An 18,270-nucleotide genomic window follows, 5' to 3' on the forward strand; every position below is an offset into this window, starting at 1 on the left:
ATAACGAGAGGAACATCTTGACTGAAATGAAACAAACACTCCCTACAGTGCTTTTTGTACTTCAAAGACTGACTTGTGAAGGCAAAGAGGGGGTTGTTCCAAGGATCTGGGAGAGTAATTTCTAACCACACGTTATTATGTTCATTTTTATCAGCACAACAAGCCAAGTTTCAGCTGGAACACCCAGATGGCTATACTAATCTTGTACATGTATAATGTAACATCCTGCATTCCACACATGCAGTTACACATACTGGAGTTAACGTCGGGTAACATAAATTCGGGATTTTTCCGATAATGGTTGACTGAAATCAATCTAGCAGAACAATAAACCATCCTTTTTTTCTATTATTCTGTCAGTATCATGTACTATCTTTGCACTAATCATATATATGGTAGATTTTGTCTCTAGTCGTGCTGATACCATAATATTTCAACTTGAAACTACCGTCCGCCGCACGCACAATGGCGGTGTTGTCGGACAGGGGTGAACATTAATTCGGGAGAGAAGATTCGTCTTGAATATCTTACCGCTAATTACATTTTATACAGCAGCTATTCGTTCCATCCTTGGCTTGAGGAGAGTGCTATGGATATAGACGTATCCAAGTAAAAAAAACACACGAAAAAACGGCCGTACCGCACGCATCAGGCCTCCGGGAACAACCCGTGTGTTAATATGTTGAGTCGGCAGAACGTCACTCAAAGTTCACCCCCACCGTCATGGAAATTTGTACATTATTCATCGGGGCGTTAGCTGGATGCCGTAGAAATGGTAATACTACTATGTCCATGTGTTTCTGCTTGTGCTAAGAGCAAACTTTGAGGAAAATATCGCCATCAGTCCACTATCACACACAACATTTAGACAAAAAGTGTTCCTCGCAAACGTTTGTCGTCTGCCGAATAGCAGGATTCTGGGTAACGAATATGGCGGCGGGAAAATTCACCATAATGCCGTAGCCATTGGTTGTAGCAACAAAGAGGCGTTTTGATGATTAATCACACTTAGAGTCCAGTTGTAGGTTAGCAAAAGAGATTCTAATAAGTTGTATTGTAAATAATTGTGTTGAGCAGGAAGCGGATGTGACATTTGTCTTATAAACCAGTGAACAACTAACGTTATGTAATATAATTTTCCCACGAAGCCCTCAGACTGTGACAATAAGGGACGGAGAGTTTTTAACGTAGCCAACTTCTAATGCATGGTTATCGAAGCTTTTCAGACAGTGTTCTGAATACGTTAGTCTGTCAAGTTTGCATTTCTAGCGGTATTACTGATGTTGCATCTAGCACATATCCCTAAATACCCCGTTTTCGAAAAATCCCGAATTTAAGTACCCCGCGAATTTATGTTACCCAACGTTATATCGGGAAAAGGCAAGAATCCAAAAGCCCTGTTTGCCAAAGTGATTCCAGACCTCTTAACGCTGGTAACATCTAAAAAATGATCTGGCCCCAGACAGACTGTGTGACTTCCATAAATGGATGAATTCCCTCATTAGGCTTATCGAATTCCATCATCATGCACATCGTCATGTGACAACCTGCTTGACCAAATAAATACAACTGAAGGCAGATATTCAGGGCCCCAGCTTCATATTCTTTCTGTCCCACTTATTGTTCGTGAGACCATGTTGTTAACTTTCGTTGTTAAACCTGCCATTCTAAGCTTACAAAAATAAATTTTAATTAATTTCAAAACAGATTTTATTTTAGGCCAGAAATTTTGGGCAGACATTCTTTTTCTGTTCCAACAAACACATTTTAATCCCAGGAGGAGGGACAGGTCCTGGAGACAGCCCTGCAATATACACACTATAATTATGTAGTAATGGTTTTCTTCATAATAGTTCACTTACTCCTAGATAATTATCTTCGCCGAGTACTTGTACTCGGGGAAGATTATGTTTTCGGTTGAAAAATCTGTTGGGTGGGTCTGTATGTATGTCAGGAGCATAACTCAAGAAAGCTTCAATGAATCTTTATGATTTTTGGTAGGTGTATAGTGGTTGTGCAAAGGAAGGTCAAGTTCGAAAATGGTTCACCTTGCGTAATTTAACGGTACTGCAGAGGACTTTTAACTTTTTTGTGTTTGTATGTAGGCAAAAAAAGTGACGGAAACGTTGATGGATCTTCATGATTTTTTGTAGGAGTGTAGATGTTGTGAAAACGGAGGTCAAGTTCAAAAATAGTTCCCCTGGCATTTTCCGTCGGTACTGCAGCAGGCTTTGTGTGGATGTGTATTTGTATGTCGCCAGCATAACTCGAGAAGCTGTTGTTGGATCTGTATGATATTTAGTGGATGGGTAGGGTTTACAAAAAGGAAGGTCAAGTTCGATAATGGGCCTTCTGGCGGGTACCTAAGGTACTGCAGCGGAGCTTCAAAATTTAGGGGCATATTTTCTGAAAGTGCTATGGTCATGATTTTTGTGTGGCAGATACTTCATGCCACTGGAAGTAAGTTCTGTAAATTTGGGCCCCCTAGCGGCTTGTTTAGAACTGCAGTGGGTGTTTTTGTTTTGACATTCGGACAGGAATAACTTGAGAAAGGGTCGACAGATCGTCGTGATGTTTGGTGTGTAGAGAGATGAGATGGTACTTTACATAATCAATGACTTATTATGCAAATCAGTAGCTAATTTGCATAATTAGTAAGGAAAGCTTGTTAACCCCTGCATTTCATAATGGGCCACGTGACAGTGTCAGGTCATGTAAACAGATGGCCTTGCATAAACGTACATGTAGGTCAGATAAATAAACAAATGAGACACCCACTATTCTCCAAGCAGAGGTGTGGGTCCAGCTGGTTTTTAACGTGTTTACCAAAAAAACACGTCAAAAAACAGACAGACCCATTCCTCTGCTTGGAGAGTACACTGCACCAAAACTGCACCACTGCTAGCTAGAAAAGTCACATGTACTATGGCTTTCAACATGTGTATGATATGGAATAAAGATTAATTGTATTCATGTATATGGACTGTACCATTTCATCATCACTTTCAACTTACAACACTGCAATATCGAACCTTTGTGGCCCATATAATATCAACATACTCATATTTTTTCATGACCAGTTATAACATATATCAGCATACTAGACACATACACTAGTCCTGTACCATCAAATGATTTTTAACCCTATCTAGACTGGACTCATTCGCCCCATCATAACTTCCAAACGGTATGGTGCATGATCAAATTTGCAGGGGTTGATAACATGTAAATACTAATCACTATCCATAATGAGCCTTGATTATTTGGCGAAGATAATGTGTTCGTGGAACTCTAGTTTTGTTAGTTACTTAGTATTTATCCTAGATAACGTACCACTAGCAGAGCCTTGTTCCTGGCAGCCTTGTGACTCCCGTGACCCATGCAGGAGTAACCAAAGGAAACACTGGAGTTGGGACTCAGGTAGATCCCACTACCATAGGCAGCACCATGCAGCTGGAAGCAACACAAATACAATGTATTAGCTGTAGTACACTGTTATGTAGTACCAGGAAAGAAACATACAGTATCTACTATTGTTAGGAAAAATTCATCATCATCACAAAAAGACAAACAAGAGTTCTACGACCTCATACCTTCGCCAAATGATTTTGACCTTTATGACTGACGTATTAGGAGTGTTTTTCATCAATCAAAAATCATACCAGTTGATCCTCCTCACCCAAATAACATAAGTTGTCCAAACCTCCTTGTTATGATTAAGAGCTTAACAAAGAAGGTTATGCTAACATTTTTCATCAATAATGCAAATAAGCTCCTTATTAGCATAATTTGATTCAATGGTGTTCACATTCACACAACTTCTAAATGCAACAAGTATGAAATTGCCGTTATTTACCAGTATGGAATGATAGTAGTTTCTCATGAATTATGCAAATTAGGTCTACATTTGCATAATTTCTATCTATTGACATTCCTCTCTTCCTCAGTTACAAATGTCACATATTTGAATAGTCATATCATGGAACACAGCAGGTTTTTAAAATTGCCTCATTAATTATAATCTGATTTGCATAATTATCATCCAATCATACAAAGCATCACGTAAGCTATCTACATACCAAAAATCATGACCATCCATCAAGCCCATCTCGAGTTATAGTATTTTCTCATTAATTATGTAAATGAGGTTCTCATTTGCATAGCTGATATCTATTAATATTTCTCTCTTCCTCAGTTACATATGTCACATGTTTGCGAGTCCTATCATGGAAATTGATGGATGTATAAACTTTCCTCATTGATTATGCAAATTAGTTACTGATTTGCATAATAAGTATCCAATCATGTACATCATCGCTCAAGCTATGTACATGCAAAAAATCATGACCTTCCATCAAGCCCTTCTTGAGTTATTCCCTTTCAAAGTCTGAAGCAAAACCTGCCCCTGCAGTTCAAAAAAAGTTGCTAGGGGGCCCAAACCTATACCACTTACTCTCTGCCCAACGAGCTATCTACCACTCAAAAATCAGTTCCATAGCATGCCCACAACACGAGATATCATAACAGGAAGTTCCGCTGCAGTACCGTAACAAGCCGCTAGGGGGCCCAAAATCTAATCATTTTCAGGTTTCATCGAGACCTACCAACATACCAAATACCAAGACAATCCTTCCAAGAATTCTCGACTTATCGTGTTCACTAACAGACACACAGACATGCTCGGTATTCCCATGCTGTGGCATTGCATTAATGACTGTTCTTACTCATATAAGGCCGTGTATATCCAACTTTTGTCTCCCTCAACCACATTCCACACCAATGAATACAGGGCTGACGTTACTGTTGAGTTGCGCAGTGGTGTGCAAAAATTGCGAACACAAATTGGGTCCTCACACTAAACTTTTGAAACCCCCTTTTTTTCTTGAAAATTTTGGTCAATTTTGGATTCTTTTGGGCTAGAAGGAACGGATAGGGTCTAAGCTTTCCCAGTTTGGTCAAAATTTGTATGTTTCAGTCTTTTAATTGGTGTAAGGAGATATCTTTGTGGTTTGGTTTCACATGCTCCGAGTGGACTCTTCCAGGCTGGGAGTAGGTGAAAGTTGACGATTGTTTTCGTCTGTCAGCTGTTACGAGAGAACGAGCTGGTCAACTGTCTATTTTCTTTGCATGATTCTAAAGTAGACAGATGTGGCTTTCTGGTGCATAAGAATTTTGGGGGCTTGCAATTAAGGTGAATCCTTTTCTGAGCCCTTGTTTTAGTGCTTTAAAGCATTACTGCCTATGGGCAAGTCTATCTCTTGTATCTGCCCTACAGCTGGCTGATAGCCAATTTGTCCCTGGCAGTAACTGACGTTTCCTGCCTGCCTCATGACCCCTCATGACCCCTCATGACCAACTTTGCCCCCATCTACCCGTATCAATATCCCCTGAAACAATACAGCCCACACGTCGCAACCAGAACGCATAGTAAAGCATACAATTGAACACATTTTTACACTTTTCTCGTTAATTATGCAAAGTACTTCGCCCAAAATCTAATCATCTTGAGATTTCCCACATACACACGGACACACCAAATACGACAACAAACCATCCAGGCGTTCTCGACTTATTCTGTTCACTAACAGACACACAGACAAGCATCATCGAATAACCTACTCGACGAAAAATTTCGTCGCGAAGGTAACAATGCAAAGCAGATCATTGATAAAGAATATTACATGTATATGCGATATGAGTTTAATGCACAAGATAAAGACAATCATGCTGCCTAAACATTCGGGTTTGAGAAACAAAATGATACAGACAAACTATGACTCCTGATTCGGAAGAAATGCCCCAACTTTGCTCAGAAACTACACTATCCAAATTATCATCCAAAACTTTTCTGACGATTTTTGTTAATAGTTTTTCCACTGAACAACAATAAGGAGAGGTACATGTATGATATATAATAAACAGTAACATCTTTACCTGGTGCTTGGTACCTGAAGCGTTGATGAGGCCGTGTCTCAGGATGGAATGCCAGTTTTCTATATGGGAACCACTGCAATGTCACAGCAAAAGGTCGGGTCATGGTGGAGAAACCTCACAAACATGTACAGCACTGCCAGTTGTACATTTGGCATTTTCAGACTTACTTGACATATAATTTTCAATCAAAGTTTTTAAAAAGTGACAGAATCTTCCTGATTACTCTTCTAGTGTCACATCAACACAAATATCTGAGGAAGCTTAAACACAGGTATATGTACATGTAAATCTCTTCCCATAAGACAAAAGTCAATGTGTTTGAAACAAAGGAATACATTTGTTTTCAATCAATAGCAAACAAAAAATTCAACTGGATCTCAGTTGTAAGTTTGAAAAAAAAAAATCCTGATATACTAATACCACTTGCATCTCAAAAAGTGTCTGCAAAAGCTTAGCCACAAACAACGTCAGTACATCATTGACAGGGACAGGGGACTATCTCAAGCCTGTATAAAACTGTCAAAGTCACGAGAAATAAAACCGAAACTGAAAATAATTTTGCTTCACATGACAACATCATCAGTCACGTGACAAGAGAACTCGAAGACAAGATCACCGGGTTGAAGAAAAGACAGAGTATGTCTTGAAAGCTCCCCAAAGGTAATGTATGTAAAGGTCAAATATTTTGTCAAAAGACAGTACATCTCTTCACAAAAGACAAAAAGTGTGTGAAACAAAGACAGACTTACTGGAATGCAAACAGACTGCCGTGTTGCCTCTTGGCTTCGCGGAAGGCTTGTTCTTTAGCAGGGGGGCTGCTCAGTAACAGGAACTGGTGGGGGGTGTGCATGAACTTAATTCTCTGAAGGGAGTAAGAAAAAACCGTACTGTATTAGGTTGGCATTAGTGCTTGGAGATCCTAAGGAATCGAATGTTAAGCATATCAAACACACAATATACTATCTACTGCACATTATAATCAGTTACATACCTTTCATTCAGGCCAAATGAAAAACTGCAAACCTGTACACCAAAGCCAAATCAGATTGCTTACAAGGTAACAAATGATATGTCAGAAATCTTTATGACTAAAACACAATCTACAGTATCTGTAGAAGTGACACAGTAAACCCATACCCTGCTTTCTGGCAGCTTGACAATATGCGATCTGTTGCTGGAAATCACCCTGTGACACATGGGACAAATACAACATACATGTAACAAATATGATATACCACTTCTATGTACTGTATCAAGTAGGCTACATGTACTGTAGTTATAGGCTTGTCAATATGTGAAATGTTACAAAATAACAAGTAAACAATGTATTTTTAACACATATCATGCTGTACTGATTCCTAGGCTATTACTGACATACCGTAAATGTTCAAATGTTTGTGATGGCTTAATGTTCATGATCACGTTTTTTGCGGTGCCCTTATTCACTTAAAACTGACACAAAAATGCTTGACTGTCTTGTTCTGCCTTCTGCCCGCCTAATTCTTTGTTTCAACTGTGAACTTAAAACCACGGCAAGCACTCCATTTTCACCCTACAGCCAAAATAAATCCCTGCAAACTTAAATGCATAGCAATCATGAGGAAGAGTGTTTTACCAGCTCAGGAACGGCCAGGCATATTTGTCCTTCTTGTCTAGTTGTTTCTTCATGTCCACCGAGGCCTGGGTCATCTCTCGTACACTCATCAGACTGTCCAGGATTGCATTCACCCGGTCAAAGTTCTTTTTCTAAAACGAACAAAGAAAGAAAGAAAACAGTTAAACCTGTACAAATGACCACCTCTACATGTATATAAGGACCACATTGCTAATGTGACCCCTTTTTGGTGGTCCCTTATCTAATTTTCCTTTTCCACAAGCATCAAGAATCCTATCTATCGACCACCTTTACACATAGACCAGATTTTATCAGTCCCCTGAGTGTTCTTCTTGGGTAGGTTTGCCTGTACTCTGATTATGTTATACATATAGTCCTTGAAGAGTAAGGATGAACAACATTTAGTGTCTTGAGCTAAAGATTCTTATACTTTTAATTTGCTGTTCTGTCAACATTCAAAATAATGTTTTTACTCTTTATATACTGTATCAGGAGAAGCTAGACTGATATGAAGCGGAGAAGAAAAAAATCAAAAGCAGATCAGAAAAGAACTTTGCAACACACCTGAGTCAGCTTACAGATGTGCCCTATGTGGCAGAGACTGTCATTCTCATATAGGAATGTTGAGCCATAGCCATAAGCTAATAGGGCCAAAGGAGGCCATACATATCTACCTACCTACCAAGTCCCTTCACCTCTGGGTCGTTAGGGAGAAAAGGTAGACATGATACAGTGGTATACATACACATTACTGACATATGTACATGATATACCCATATATACTATTTCAGACATAGCCAATACATAAGGATAGTCATTTTATGAGTGAAGAGCAACTTACATTAGACCATGAATTACCTTTGGACTGAGCACCATCTCCTTGGCGTTATCGGGATCTACCACTGAGGGGAAGGGGTCGAGGATCAGGTCTTTCCTTGGAGAGTGTGAGCTGGCCTTCACCATGGCCAGCAGCAAATCCACAACCTGGGCCAGGGAGAAATCATACTTAAAAGATATTTTCCAATACACAACCTTTCATGTACATGTATGTAGGGCTGTATTGCTATTGTGCTACAGATAACAAGAGAGATAAATCCAACTTGTTTCAAAGGGAAGTTAATTACTTTCCTGTAAACTGATATATGTACCACATTATGTAGGGCTGTATAACCATTGTGCTACAAATAACAGAGAGAAATCCTACTTTCTGTATCGTGAAAGTTACTTTCCTGTATACTACAATGTAGCCTCTACCAGGCTCCGCCGGATGGCTGGAAAAATAGTAGAAATTGGCCGTAATAGAGTGAATAGTGTGCCAAGGGAGTTAGCTACGGAGGGAGTACATTCTGCCATCGACGGAGCCTGTCGGGACACGGCATCTCGTTTGATGTCCACTAATCGCTATCTAATAGGTGCGAAGTAGCTAAATAATCCTTTTATTGCTTTCCGACTCGCCCGTGACGGCCCGGACAGGAGCAGCCCACCAGTGAACATGTGGACAGGAAGTGTCAGAGATCACGAAAGTTTGAAGTCATAACGGTCCAGACCAGTGCCCTACATCGTAGTTTAAGCGATATTTTTTGTCCTCTGATGTAGTTATCTGTGACAGTTTTTGTACTGCGATGGTAGTCGATCGTACGCGTGTGCGCCGCGTGGGCATAATGAACCCGGGAATGTTTGGCTACGAGTTTGCGGCAGGGCCCGGCCCGGCTCGGCCCGATGCCGTCGTGGAGATTTCTGTATTCGTCAGACTTCTGACGGAGGCATCGGCCGGTAAAACATTTTGTTTTCAGGCCACACCGTCCTGCCTCAACCAGCCCGAACCGTTTGTTGCCACCATAAACCTCTAAAATGCGCAGTTTGGCTGAATTCAACAAGGAAAAAATGTCTACCGTATTTCCCCGCTTGTTCGCTGCAGATTAACCGCACAGTAACGTAAATATCTCGTAAACAATAAACATATTACATTTCGTTGCAGAAAAAAAATCGACTTTAGACCATTTGTTCAACAAATGAAAATGTTTCTATTATATTTTAGCGAGGAAATACCGAGAATGCAAGCATCTTGATACAGAATATAATTTTTGGTGCGTTCTGCTGCCACCCGCGTGTGACCTTTGTCCCACACACAGCTGGCTTGCCTACACACAGGCCCGGCCGCGCCACACTGCGCGCTGAGCGATTTACGACCTAAATGATTTTCAGCGCTGAGTTAGTTCCTTTGTACAGATAATCGGGGGATTAATTTGATACCCTTTATAGATGCCGTGTCCCGACAGGCTCCGTCGATGGCAGAATGTACTCCCTCCGTAGCTAACTCCCTTGGCACACTATTCACTCTATTACGGCCAATTTCTACTATTTTTCCAGCCATCCGGCGGAGCCTGGTAGAGGCTAACTACAATGTACCACAGCCTAGTGAGGCCGTATAGCCACTGTGCTAAAGATGATGAAAAATCACTTGAGGTAGCTGTACAGGTACATGTGTGAAAATGATCATAATATCTCATTAGGAGACCATGTTTCAGTGTTTCTACTCTCCATGCCTGCTGCATATAACATGCCTCTTTCTCATATACTGACTTTGTATACAAACATGAGACCTTTCCATGACTAGGAAAAGCAAATGACGTGCGTAACTGACCTCAGCTCCAGTAGCGATGTCATCGGCAGCTCCTCTCATCACACCAAGTTGTTGGAAGGCAAAAACACAGACTTCCCGCTCACACACTACAGGCTGGAGCAGAAGTATCATATGTCATAACAACACTACTGCCATCTGTGTGTTAACCAACGTTCTAGCCAGCGACCATCATTCCCTCATTTAAAGGGATTTTTACAGATCATGAGCTCCTTTGTAAATGATTAATATTTCTATGAAATGTCACATGCAAAGTTATGAGAAATAAAACCGAAACTGAAAATAATTTTGCTTCACATGACACATTTTAAGACGATTCAGTCAATATTGACGGACAAAAGTTGGTGCGTAAAGATATAGAAATACTGCATCTATATTAAATTGTGAATAAACCACGTCCGAACATCGGCCTGGAAACTGAACAAATTAAATGGCGGAAATTTTTACATGGTGACAGAAAAAACAATTCTTTAAAGGATTTTCCATCAATGGGAATTGGGACGATGGAAAAGAATTTTGAGCTGGCTAGAGCCCTGATGTTAACACTCTGCAATTCTATGACAAAGGTAGAAAAATAAATCCTATGGCTGACTTAGAGCAGAGGACTTAAAACTGACAAAATATGAGTTTTTGTTCTGTCAATGACATTTAGCAAGTTGTAAAATGGGTGGAACTAATTCACTATCTAGGTTTGCTAAACAGCCAATCTATGGGGCTAAACAACAACAGTTTGAAAAGTAACCCTTCTAATTATAAGTTGATAATAATCTTAGTTGCCTATCAGTATACAAATGTATACAGTATACTGAGTGTTAAATATTGATGGTAATGACTAAATGAGTCTTACTTTCAACATAGCACCGTTCTGGAATATATGTGGCTCATCACACACCACGCAGTATTCATTCAGGGTTGGGATGCGGTTCCGTGCATATATTAGGCACTGCAACAAGGCATCATAGAATCAGACATTGTTAGCCAAACTGTATTTAGCAACAAGAAGCTTGCAAAAGAAGCCAAGCTTTGTACATGATTGGATAACATACGTGTACGTCTCAGCTCTTCAAGTCAATCACTTAAGTTCTTCAAGTCAATCACTTAAACCGAAGAAACTTTATAGAGTGAAATGATTGACTTAGGATTTGGGAATCAGGCAATCATACCGGTAGACATCTCAGGATGACATCTTTCGTAAGAGACAATACCCTTGCAAACAGAACCAGGTTAGTTCAGCAAGTTAAGGAAGTAGATACGTCTATCTCACCTGTGCCAGGAATCCGTACTCCAATCCTGGAATGGTTTTGGCAGTCCTACCTCTCTGTAAAGATGATGACACAGACATATTGTAATTACATTGTATTTGTGTAGCTACCGACCTGTAGTTACAAGCAATAGTTGATAAATTATGCTAAAATATGTCACATTAGTAAGATATGCAAGGTACTCATTAAAGGAAGTGAGGACAAATGTTGTCTGAGTATCCTTATTTTTTGGGACAACCAATATTTTTAGTGGCAAGTCACAGTGTGTAATATGAATATCTACATATTAATATCATGGTGCGCTTCTCAAACAAAACCCAGTTAAATGCAACTGGCATTTTCATTTTGAAGGCTTTTAAGGACATTTTCAACTAAAGAAAAGTACACATATACATAAACATGCTATAAACATAACACTTAAACTCTACTTGCAAATCTACAGAGAATAAAAATTCAAACAAATCCGTCGACGTCCCACCTCAGTTGAACACGGTACCAGGTGCAGCTCGTCCCCGATCGTCGCCGGTGTCTGGGACGGTCGCGCCGGCAGCACGACCTGGTGCTGCTGTGCCACGGAGGGGGCCAGGAACAGCGCCGAGGTCCACGTGCCACGGAAGGAGCTGCTGCTCCCCGCCCCTCCCCCTCCGGCTGGCCTGCAGCTGGGGACAACCAGCAGGGTTAGGCCTCAGGAGTGGGACATGGGACAGTTCACGTCCCGGGTTGGGGCTGCACCGTCTATTGTTAGGGACGTAAAACGGGGTCCTGTGTTCGAGGATGTGCCTTGAGCACATTAAAGGGGAAGGGCTAGCAACCCATCTCTGTAATATAAACCCTGCTACTGAAACAGCAAGGAAATGTGCTGTGCTGTGCTATGTTCCACTATGAATTACAAGGGTCTGATCAAATGAACAAACAGTTGGGAAACTTAGGATTACTTTTTCTCTAGAACTATCATGGAGTGGAACAGCAGGTACAGTAGGGGCACTCTCACTAGTAGATAGCTTTAAACCACACATTTACACTTATAGCTAGATGAGCAAAGGATAGGTGTGACAGGTTGTTTAATGTAATGCAACCAGCTGCTACAGCACTACTTGCCAGCAAGCTGCCATGTTACCCAAAGGTACTCTCCAAGCAGAGGAGTGGGTCCGGCAGGTTTTTGACGTGTTTTTAGGCGTATTTGTCGGGCTTTCTACTTTGTCATGGTATCTTTCTATGAAAGATACCATGACAAAGTAGAAAGCCCGACAAAAACGCCTAAAAACACGTCAAAAACCTGCCGGACCCACTCCTCTGCTTGGAGAGTAACCCAAAGGGGCAGTTATGCTGGCTATACAGATAGTGACATACAGATACACAATGCTACATGATGTGACCAAGAGATAACATGGAGCTGCTTATGTCACCTCTCAGGTTGTGTAAGAAGCAGGTTGATGGCCTCCTCTAAGTTGTTCCGCGTCATGAAGAGAGCGTTACGTGCCATCTCCACGGTAAAGCCCATGTCCACCAGCTGGGCCACATGTCTGTCGTGGATCCTACAGAAAACATACGCACAGTTCTTTAACCTTCTCTCTGCTGCCTAACCATGTCACCTACAGAGAATTAGTAGCCAAATGGCTACTTCAGTGTGCTAAAGGTTAATACACTCAGTTGGTCAAAGTAAGCTGCAATGTGAAAAAAAGATTGATAGTGGATTCAAGAGTGAAACAGTTTCTTCCACAACAATGTATGGATAACTTTCAAGGGAGAGGCAGTAGCTATGTAATGGGTTAATAATGCATCTGTTTCTCTAATGGACAAGCAGACTATAGAAATGCTGTTTTTTGCAGTGTGGCAGAGAGCAGCAGCTACTGGTATACCTTAGCCTCCCTGATAACCAGTTAAAGACCACCAATCATGGCGCTTGACAATATAGCAGGTGTAAAAAACAAAACTCTCCTGTCGCAAAGTGTGTATGATTGTACATACCATGTATTTTTCTCAATTGAGATAGATTAGGAACGTCAAAATGATTTTATAAATTCCAAGAGGCACCACAAACATTGATACAAAACAAAGTGTTCTCATTATTTCATAATGTCTAAGACTAGTCAATTGACAAGTCAATTCAAGACAAACAAGAGTTTAAACACTTTTGTCTGCCTTTGCATTGCTGGAAATTATGGACCAGTACAGGGCATCAGAATTGAAATTCATGCACATACATGAGCAATTAGCGGCTACAGTTAAATAAAAAATTGCCTTGCACAATAAAAACTAGCGCCATGATTTGTGACCTTTAATGCAACTTAAATGTACTGATTACTTCTTGACTGGTTTGACTTTCCAGGAGGATACGAAGGATTGGAAGCTCTTTGACATTTCGTGCAGCTGTTTCAGTTTTTTCCTGTGAGGCAAGTGGGTGACAAAATCCTGTCAGTTGAAATGAAAGTGGTTCATACCAAAATGAAAAAAACAAAAACAATGGGAACGACTAATCATTCTGGTTTCCCATGGTATTATTAGCCTTCATCAGAACACAATGCATGGTACAAAAGTTATGTACAGTTGGAAGATCTGATATCCAGACTATCTACACTAGTCCAACATACATGTAGAACATAGCTATTCTGCAATTCACTATTTGCTCCTTACTTTTTGAAAGAAAGGAAGGCAAGAGATGGATCAGGAAAAATAGTTTGGGAGTCAAGTTGTTAATGATAATTCTTCTTGCATGTCAACAGTTCATGCAAAATCCTTTCTTTTGTTATCCTGCATTTTTTCTGTAACATTTTACACACTTACAAACCTGCAATTTTCTACCTCTTATTCTCACGATCATTTCATTTTCAGCAGAAATCTGTGGAAAATACCACATGAAGATACTGAAGTTTGCCTTCCTTTCTGCATATGTAAGAAGATAACAGACATTGATCCCTGGTTGTTTGTTTGTTGACAGTACCTACCCATGTGAAGAAGCCCCCTTGTGTGGATGTGAGGCACGTGCAGAGATGGGCCTCAGAGGTACACAGATGGCTGTCACACGATCATTGCTCAGGTCCTTCCACTCTTTAGACAGGAATGTCTCCATTATCCTTAAGTAGGAAAAATACTTGTCAATAAAGCAAACTTGTAACAAATGCATATCTCCTGTAAAATCTATGACATTAAGCTACCTTTCATTTTTACATGATACCATTTGCTGGTTATCAACATCTCCTTTTCTAACTCAGCATATGGCTGCTTGTGCAAAAAAATGTTTGAAGGATTACAAAGTTAGTAATGTACAATATATATGAAATATTACAACTACAGTCTGTGTAGAGTTTGGCACTCACTTTTGTATCTGCATTCCCAGTCCAAAAGTCTCTTTGTTAGAAGGCTGGAAAACCTCAACCTTGGGAGGCTCTGGACATGCAAAATGATTTAAGTCAGTCTGTATGTTATGTCTAACACAAGGCGTTTAAATGTAATGCATTGTATACACTAATACGTGCACGAGAGTCTCGACATACCGTGTACGAGATATATAATGTCTAGCCCAGAGACCACAGAAGTAATCTTGATGTGAAAATGCAATCAATGGGAAGGGCATCTTGGTTGGGGCTGCACCGGTCTTTTGGAAGGGACGTAAAACGAGGGTCCAGTTTTTGAGGGGGTGCCTTGAACCCCGTGAAAGGACAAGAAACCCCTCTTTGTAAAAATAAACCCTGCCACAGAAACAGCATGGCAACTTGCTGACCTACATGTATGTGCCTCTACACTTCACTACAACTTACAAGGTGAAAAACAATCAATGACTTGAACAGAAGGAGATCTAGACTGACTGACCGTTAGCGTCCAGGTATTGGCTGAAGGACAGGTGAAGCCTGATGACAATAGGTTCCTGTCTGTTCACCTTCCAAGCCTTGGCTATCTCTTCCTATAGTGTCATAGACACATCAAGGGTTTGGAAATAAATCTATGGTTACCAACAGGTGTGAAACACCAGAGGATCAAAATTGAACGGAGCAGATGGTACTGAGCAGACAAATGCCAGTCACCTTTCACAGCTTATATTGTTGACTGTACACTATAGTTACTGATCAGAGGTTTCGTTATGAACTTCCATGTAACACAATGGGTCATAGCAATGCACTGTTTTGAATCTCAATATTAAATATACATTATGACATAGAACTCACATCCAGGAATGACATGTCAATGTTCAGCTCTGCATCCACATCATCAATTGAGGAGAATATTCTGGAAAAAAAAGAAGAAAACACTGTTGCAAAGATCTGTACTTTGGACATTCTAAGTAGAAGAGGTAAACAGTTCAGCCTTCATCAACAACAAACGCAACACATAGTCTGGATGCCAATCTCATGGGATTATGGTGCTAGGTTCAGCATAGTCTGATAGAGGTCAAGTTTACAATGTATGGGCAGTCAAAACCACTCAACAAGACAACGTCACTGTGGACAGCATTCTTAATGCTTGTGTCAATGTAAAAATAAGCAGCTATCAAAAAGTGGTTTACTTACATTGGCCAGGTGGTTCTTATGTTGACAGTCAGTAGAGGTGTTCACTTGTAGTATAGGTTCACCTATTCTACATGTTCTACTACATAGACTACACAGTTATAGTATAGTGGTACATACGTGTACATAAAATGTAATACCTTGTGTTGATAGCATGAGCTCCAAACCTCTGCTCAACCGACTTGATGTCATTGTCCAGTTGAGGGTGCATCCGTTCTTCCACCAGGTCATGAGCATCGTTGTAGTAATCATCAATGTCAACTTCAAGGTCATAGTCATCAAGGTCATTGCCACCCGAGTCCTGCATAGTAAAACACGCAAAGAAAATGGCACATTTAAAACAACACTAGCGACTATAGAACAGAAGTTTCAAAACTGAGGCACTTGTAGCAGGTCAAAACTGCAAAGCTTAGCTACAAAGTGTTACAACTTAGAATTCAGTGTTTCACGTGTAAGATCTTATTTTGGGCTTCCTAAAACAGCCAGTAACAGTAGTAAAACGTTGGGGATTCAGGTTTAATTTCCAGGTTAAAATGTTGTGAAATACAAATGTACATGTACATGTACTTGAATTACACGACAGTTCTTTTTTAGACAGGAAAGTAGATTTGAATTATGGCATCATCAATTGTTCTTGGCTACACCTTAAGGCTTAATAATTTTCTGTGAAAGTATTCATGCCATGGCAGAAATATTATCCATAACTAAATCTGTTGGGACCTTGCATTGATAACACTCACATGTGTAAAGTACTCCTGTGAGTCCTCCTCATCTTCACTGCTGCCACTGCTGCTGCTGATCTCAGGAGGGTGAAGGTTAACTTGCTTCCACAGGTCTACAGAAAATACCAAAGCTATCACATCTCATGCACTGTATTTCTGTATTCACTATATAGGAGATAAATCATTAAAAAAAATGTATATGTCAGCTGCAAGGAAACTAGGAGGTTAAAGGTGGCAAATCTCCATTGATTCTTACCATAAGCACTCTACAGTTATAAATAAATGAACCATGTTATTGGGTATATCTTTGTCTCTAGGTGATATTAGATAACCATGCAGTGCAGTTCTAAGCAAAGGTCAAATTCTGTCTATTATATTGTCAGACAGAACTGCTAAAGAAGAACAAAAACTTTATCAGGATGGAACCAAAACCTTTCCTAGAGACACTATCAAAGGTACTGCCAGGCCTACTGTTAGCTTATTGGATTATCAGGAATCTATGTCCAGCTGTACGTGAAGGTGAGACAGTAGGGATCTCAACGTGGAAGGAACTGAAAAAAAAATACCTGTACCTTCTGCAAGTCTGTTGAAGATCAAAGGGATTCTCTCATTGGTGGTGAAGGCATCTTCTGGCCGGTCCGAACAAGATACCAATGTGTGTTCTGTATTCAAAGAGGAATGAATATTTACCTACGCTGTAACGTTAGGTCTATAGCGGTATAGCATTCATTGTTCATCAATAAAAAAAGCAAATTATAAACAACAGTTGACAGTATTTTTCTCTGAAAGGGATGGACCACATGTAGCACCACTAGATATTTTGTTTTGTTTCATTGTTACTCCGGGAAGGAGGATGACCTCCTTCTGGGAGTGTTGGGAATGCATTTGTTTGCGCGTTCGCAGCTATAACTCACGATCCCGTTGTCGCATTGGTGTGTAACTTGGCATATCGTTTGCCTGGTTCGGCGTGGTGATGCACAACAGCTTTGTTACACCATAACTACTTTAAACGTCAATCCAATATCGTAATTGCACCCCTATAATTAATGCTATGTCCCACTGCCATGCCATAGGGACCATGTTATAATCCGTTATGCATGACTGGAATACTTCAGGCAGATACGGGGTAAAAATCTTCCTTACTTGCTGTGATCGTATAGTCACTGTTACATTGAAAAATAGACAACGTGCATCACCACACGCAACCTAGCAAACGATATACCAAGTAACATACCAATGCGGCAACGGGAATTGTGAGTTTTCGCTGCGAACATGTGCCGAGTGAGCTTCAGTCTGTGTATTAAGTATGCGGTGTCCACTCGCAACTCGCATACAGTATGTGCGCACGGGACGGACGATGCACTTTTACGCACAGTGTGAAAATGGCAAATCTCTGGACCTTCAAACTTACCACACTTGTAGTTTATAATACGGAGGCTGTGACAATGTAAAAAGTTTACGCAGGGGATGAAAGATTGTTGAGAAATATCTCTCAGAAAAGTGCGCGCGCCAGTGTCACTTCCGGGTGGTTAGATCCGGTGACCTTTGACCTGCGTGAAATGTTACGATGATATAAAATTAGCCTTTTTTATTG

General features: G+C 40.5%; 1 protein-coding gene across 5 annotated transcripts in view; it reads right to left on the reverse strand.

Moving 5' to 3' along the window:
- LOC136428051 (protein mono-ADP-ribosyltransferase PARP6-like) overlaps positions 1-18,270 on the reverse strand; it is a 28,716-nt gene that overhangs the window by 6,162 nt on the left and 4,284 nt on the right. For 2 of the 5 annotated variants that reach the window (XM_066417304.1, XM_066417308.1), the window contains exons 4-22: positions 17,243-17,338; positions 16,695-16,789; positions 16,095-16,255; positions 15,616-15,676; positions 15,263-15,353; positions 14,770-14,839; positions 14,398-14,526; positions 13,758-13,838; positions 12,859-12,987; positions 11,931-12,111; positions 11,455-11,508; positions 11,038-11,133; positions 10,194-10,286; positions 8,408-8,533; positions 7,550-7,680; positions 7,072-7,120; positions 6,684-6,796; positions 5,935-6,007; positions 3,334-3,453 (exon numbers count right to left, since the gene is read on the reverse strand). In XM_066417304.1, coding sequence (XP_066273401.1) covers positions 3,334-3,453; positions 5,935-6,007; positions 6,684-6,796; positions 7,072-7,120; positions 7,550-7,680; positions 8,408-8,533; positions 10,194-10,286; positions 11,038-11,133; positions 11,455-11,508; positions 11,931-12,111; positions 12,859-12,987; positions 13,758-13,838; positions 14,398-14,526; positions 14,770-14,839; positions 15,263-15,353; positions 15,616-15,676; positions 16,095-16,255; positions 16,695-16,789; positions 17,243-17,338 — 1,949 coding nt within the window. The remainder of the gene's footprint in view (positions 1-3,333; positions 3,454-5,934; positions 6,008-6,683; positions 6,797-7,071; positions 7,121-7,549; positions 7,681-8,407; positions 8,534-10,193; positions 10,287-11,037; positions 11,134-11,454; positions 11,509-11,930; positions 12,112-12,858; positions 12,988-13,757; positions 13,839-14,397; positions 14,527-14,769; positions 14,840-15,262; positions 15,354-15,615; positions 15,677-16,094; positions 16,256-16,694; positions 16,790-17,242; positions 17,339-18,270) is intronic. The other 3 variants (XM_066417306.1, XM_066417307.1, XM_066417309.1) reach the window with 3 other exon arrangements.

The sequence above is a fragment of the Branchiostoma lanceolatum genome, chromosome 2 (genome assembly GCF_035083965.1).
Source record: "Branchiostoma lanceolatum isolate klBraLanc5 chromosome 2, klBraLanc5.hap2, whole genome shotgun sequence".
NCBI classification, from domain to species: Eukaryota; Metazoa; Chordata; class Leptocardii; order Amphioxiformes; family Branchiostomatidae; genus Branchiostoma; species Branchiostoma lanceolatum.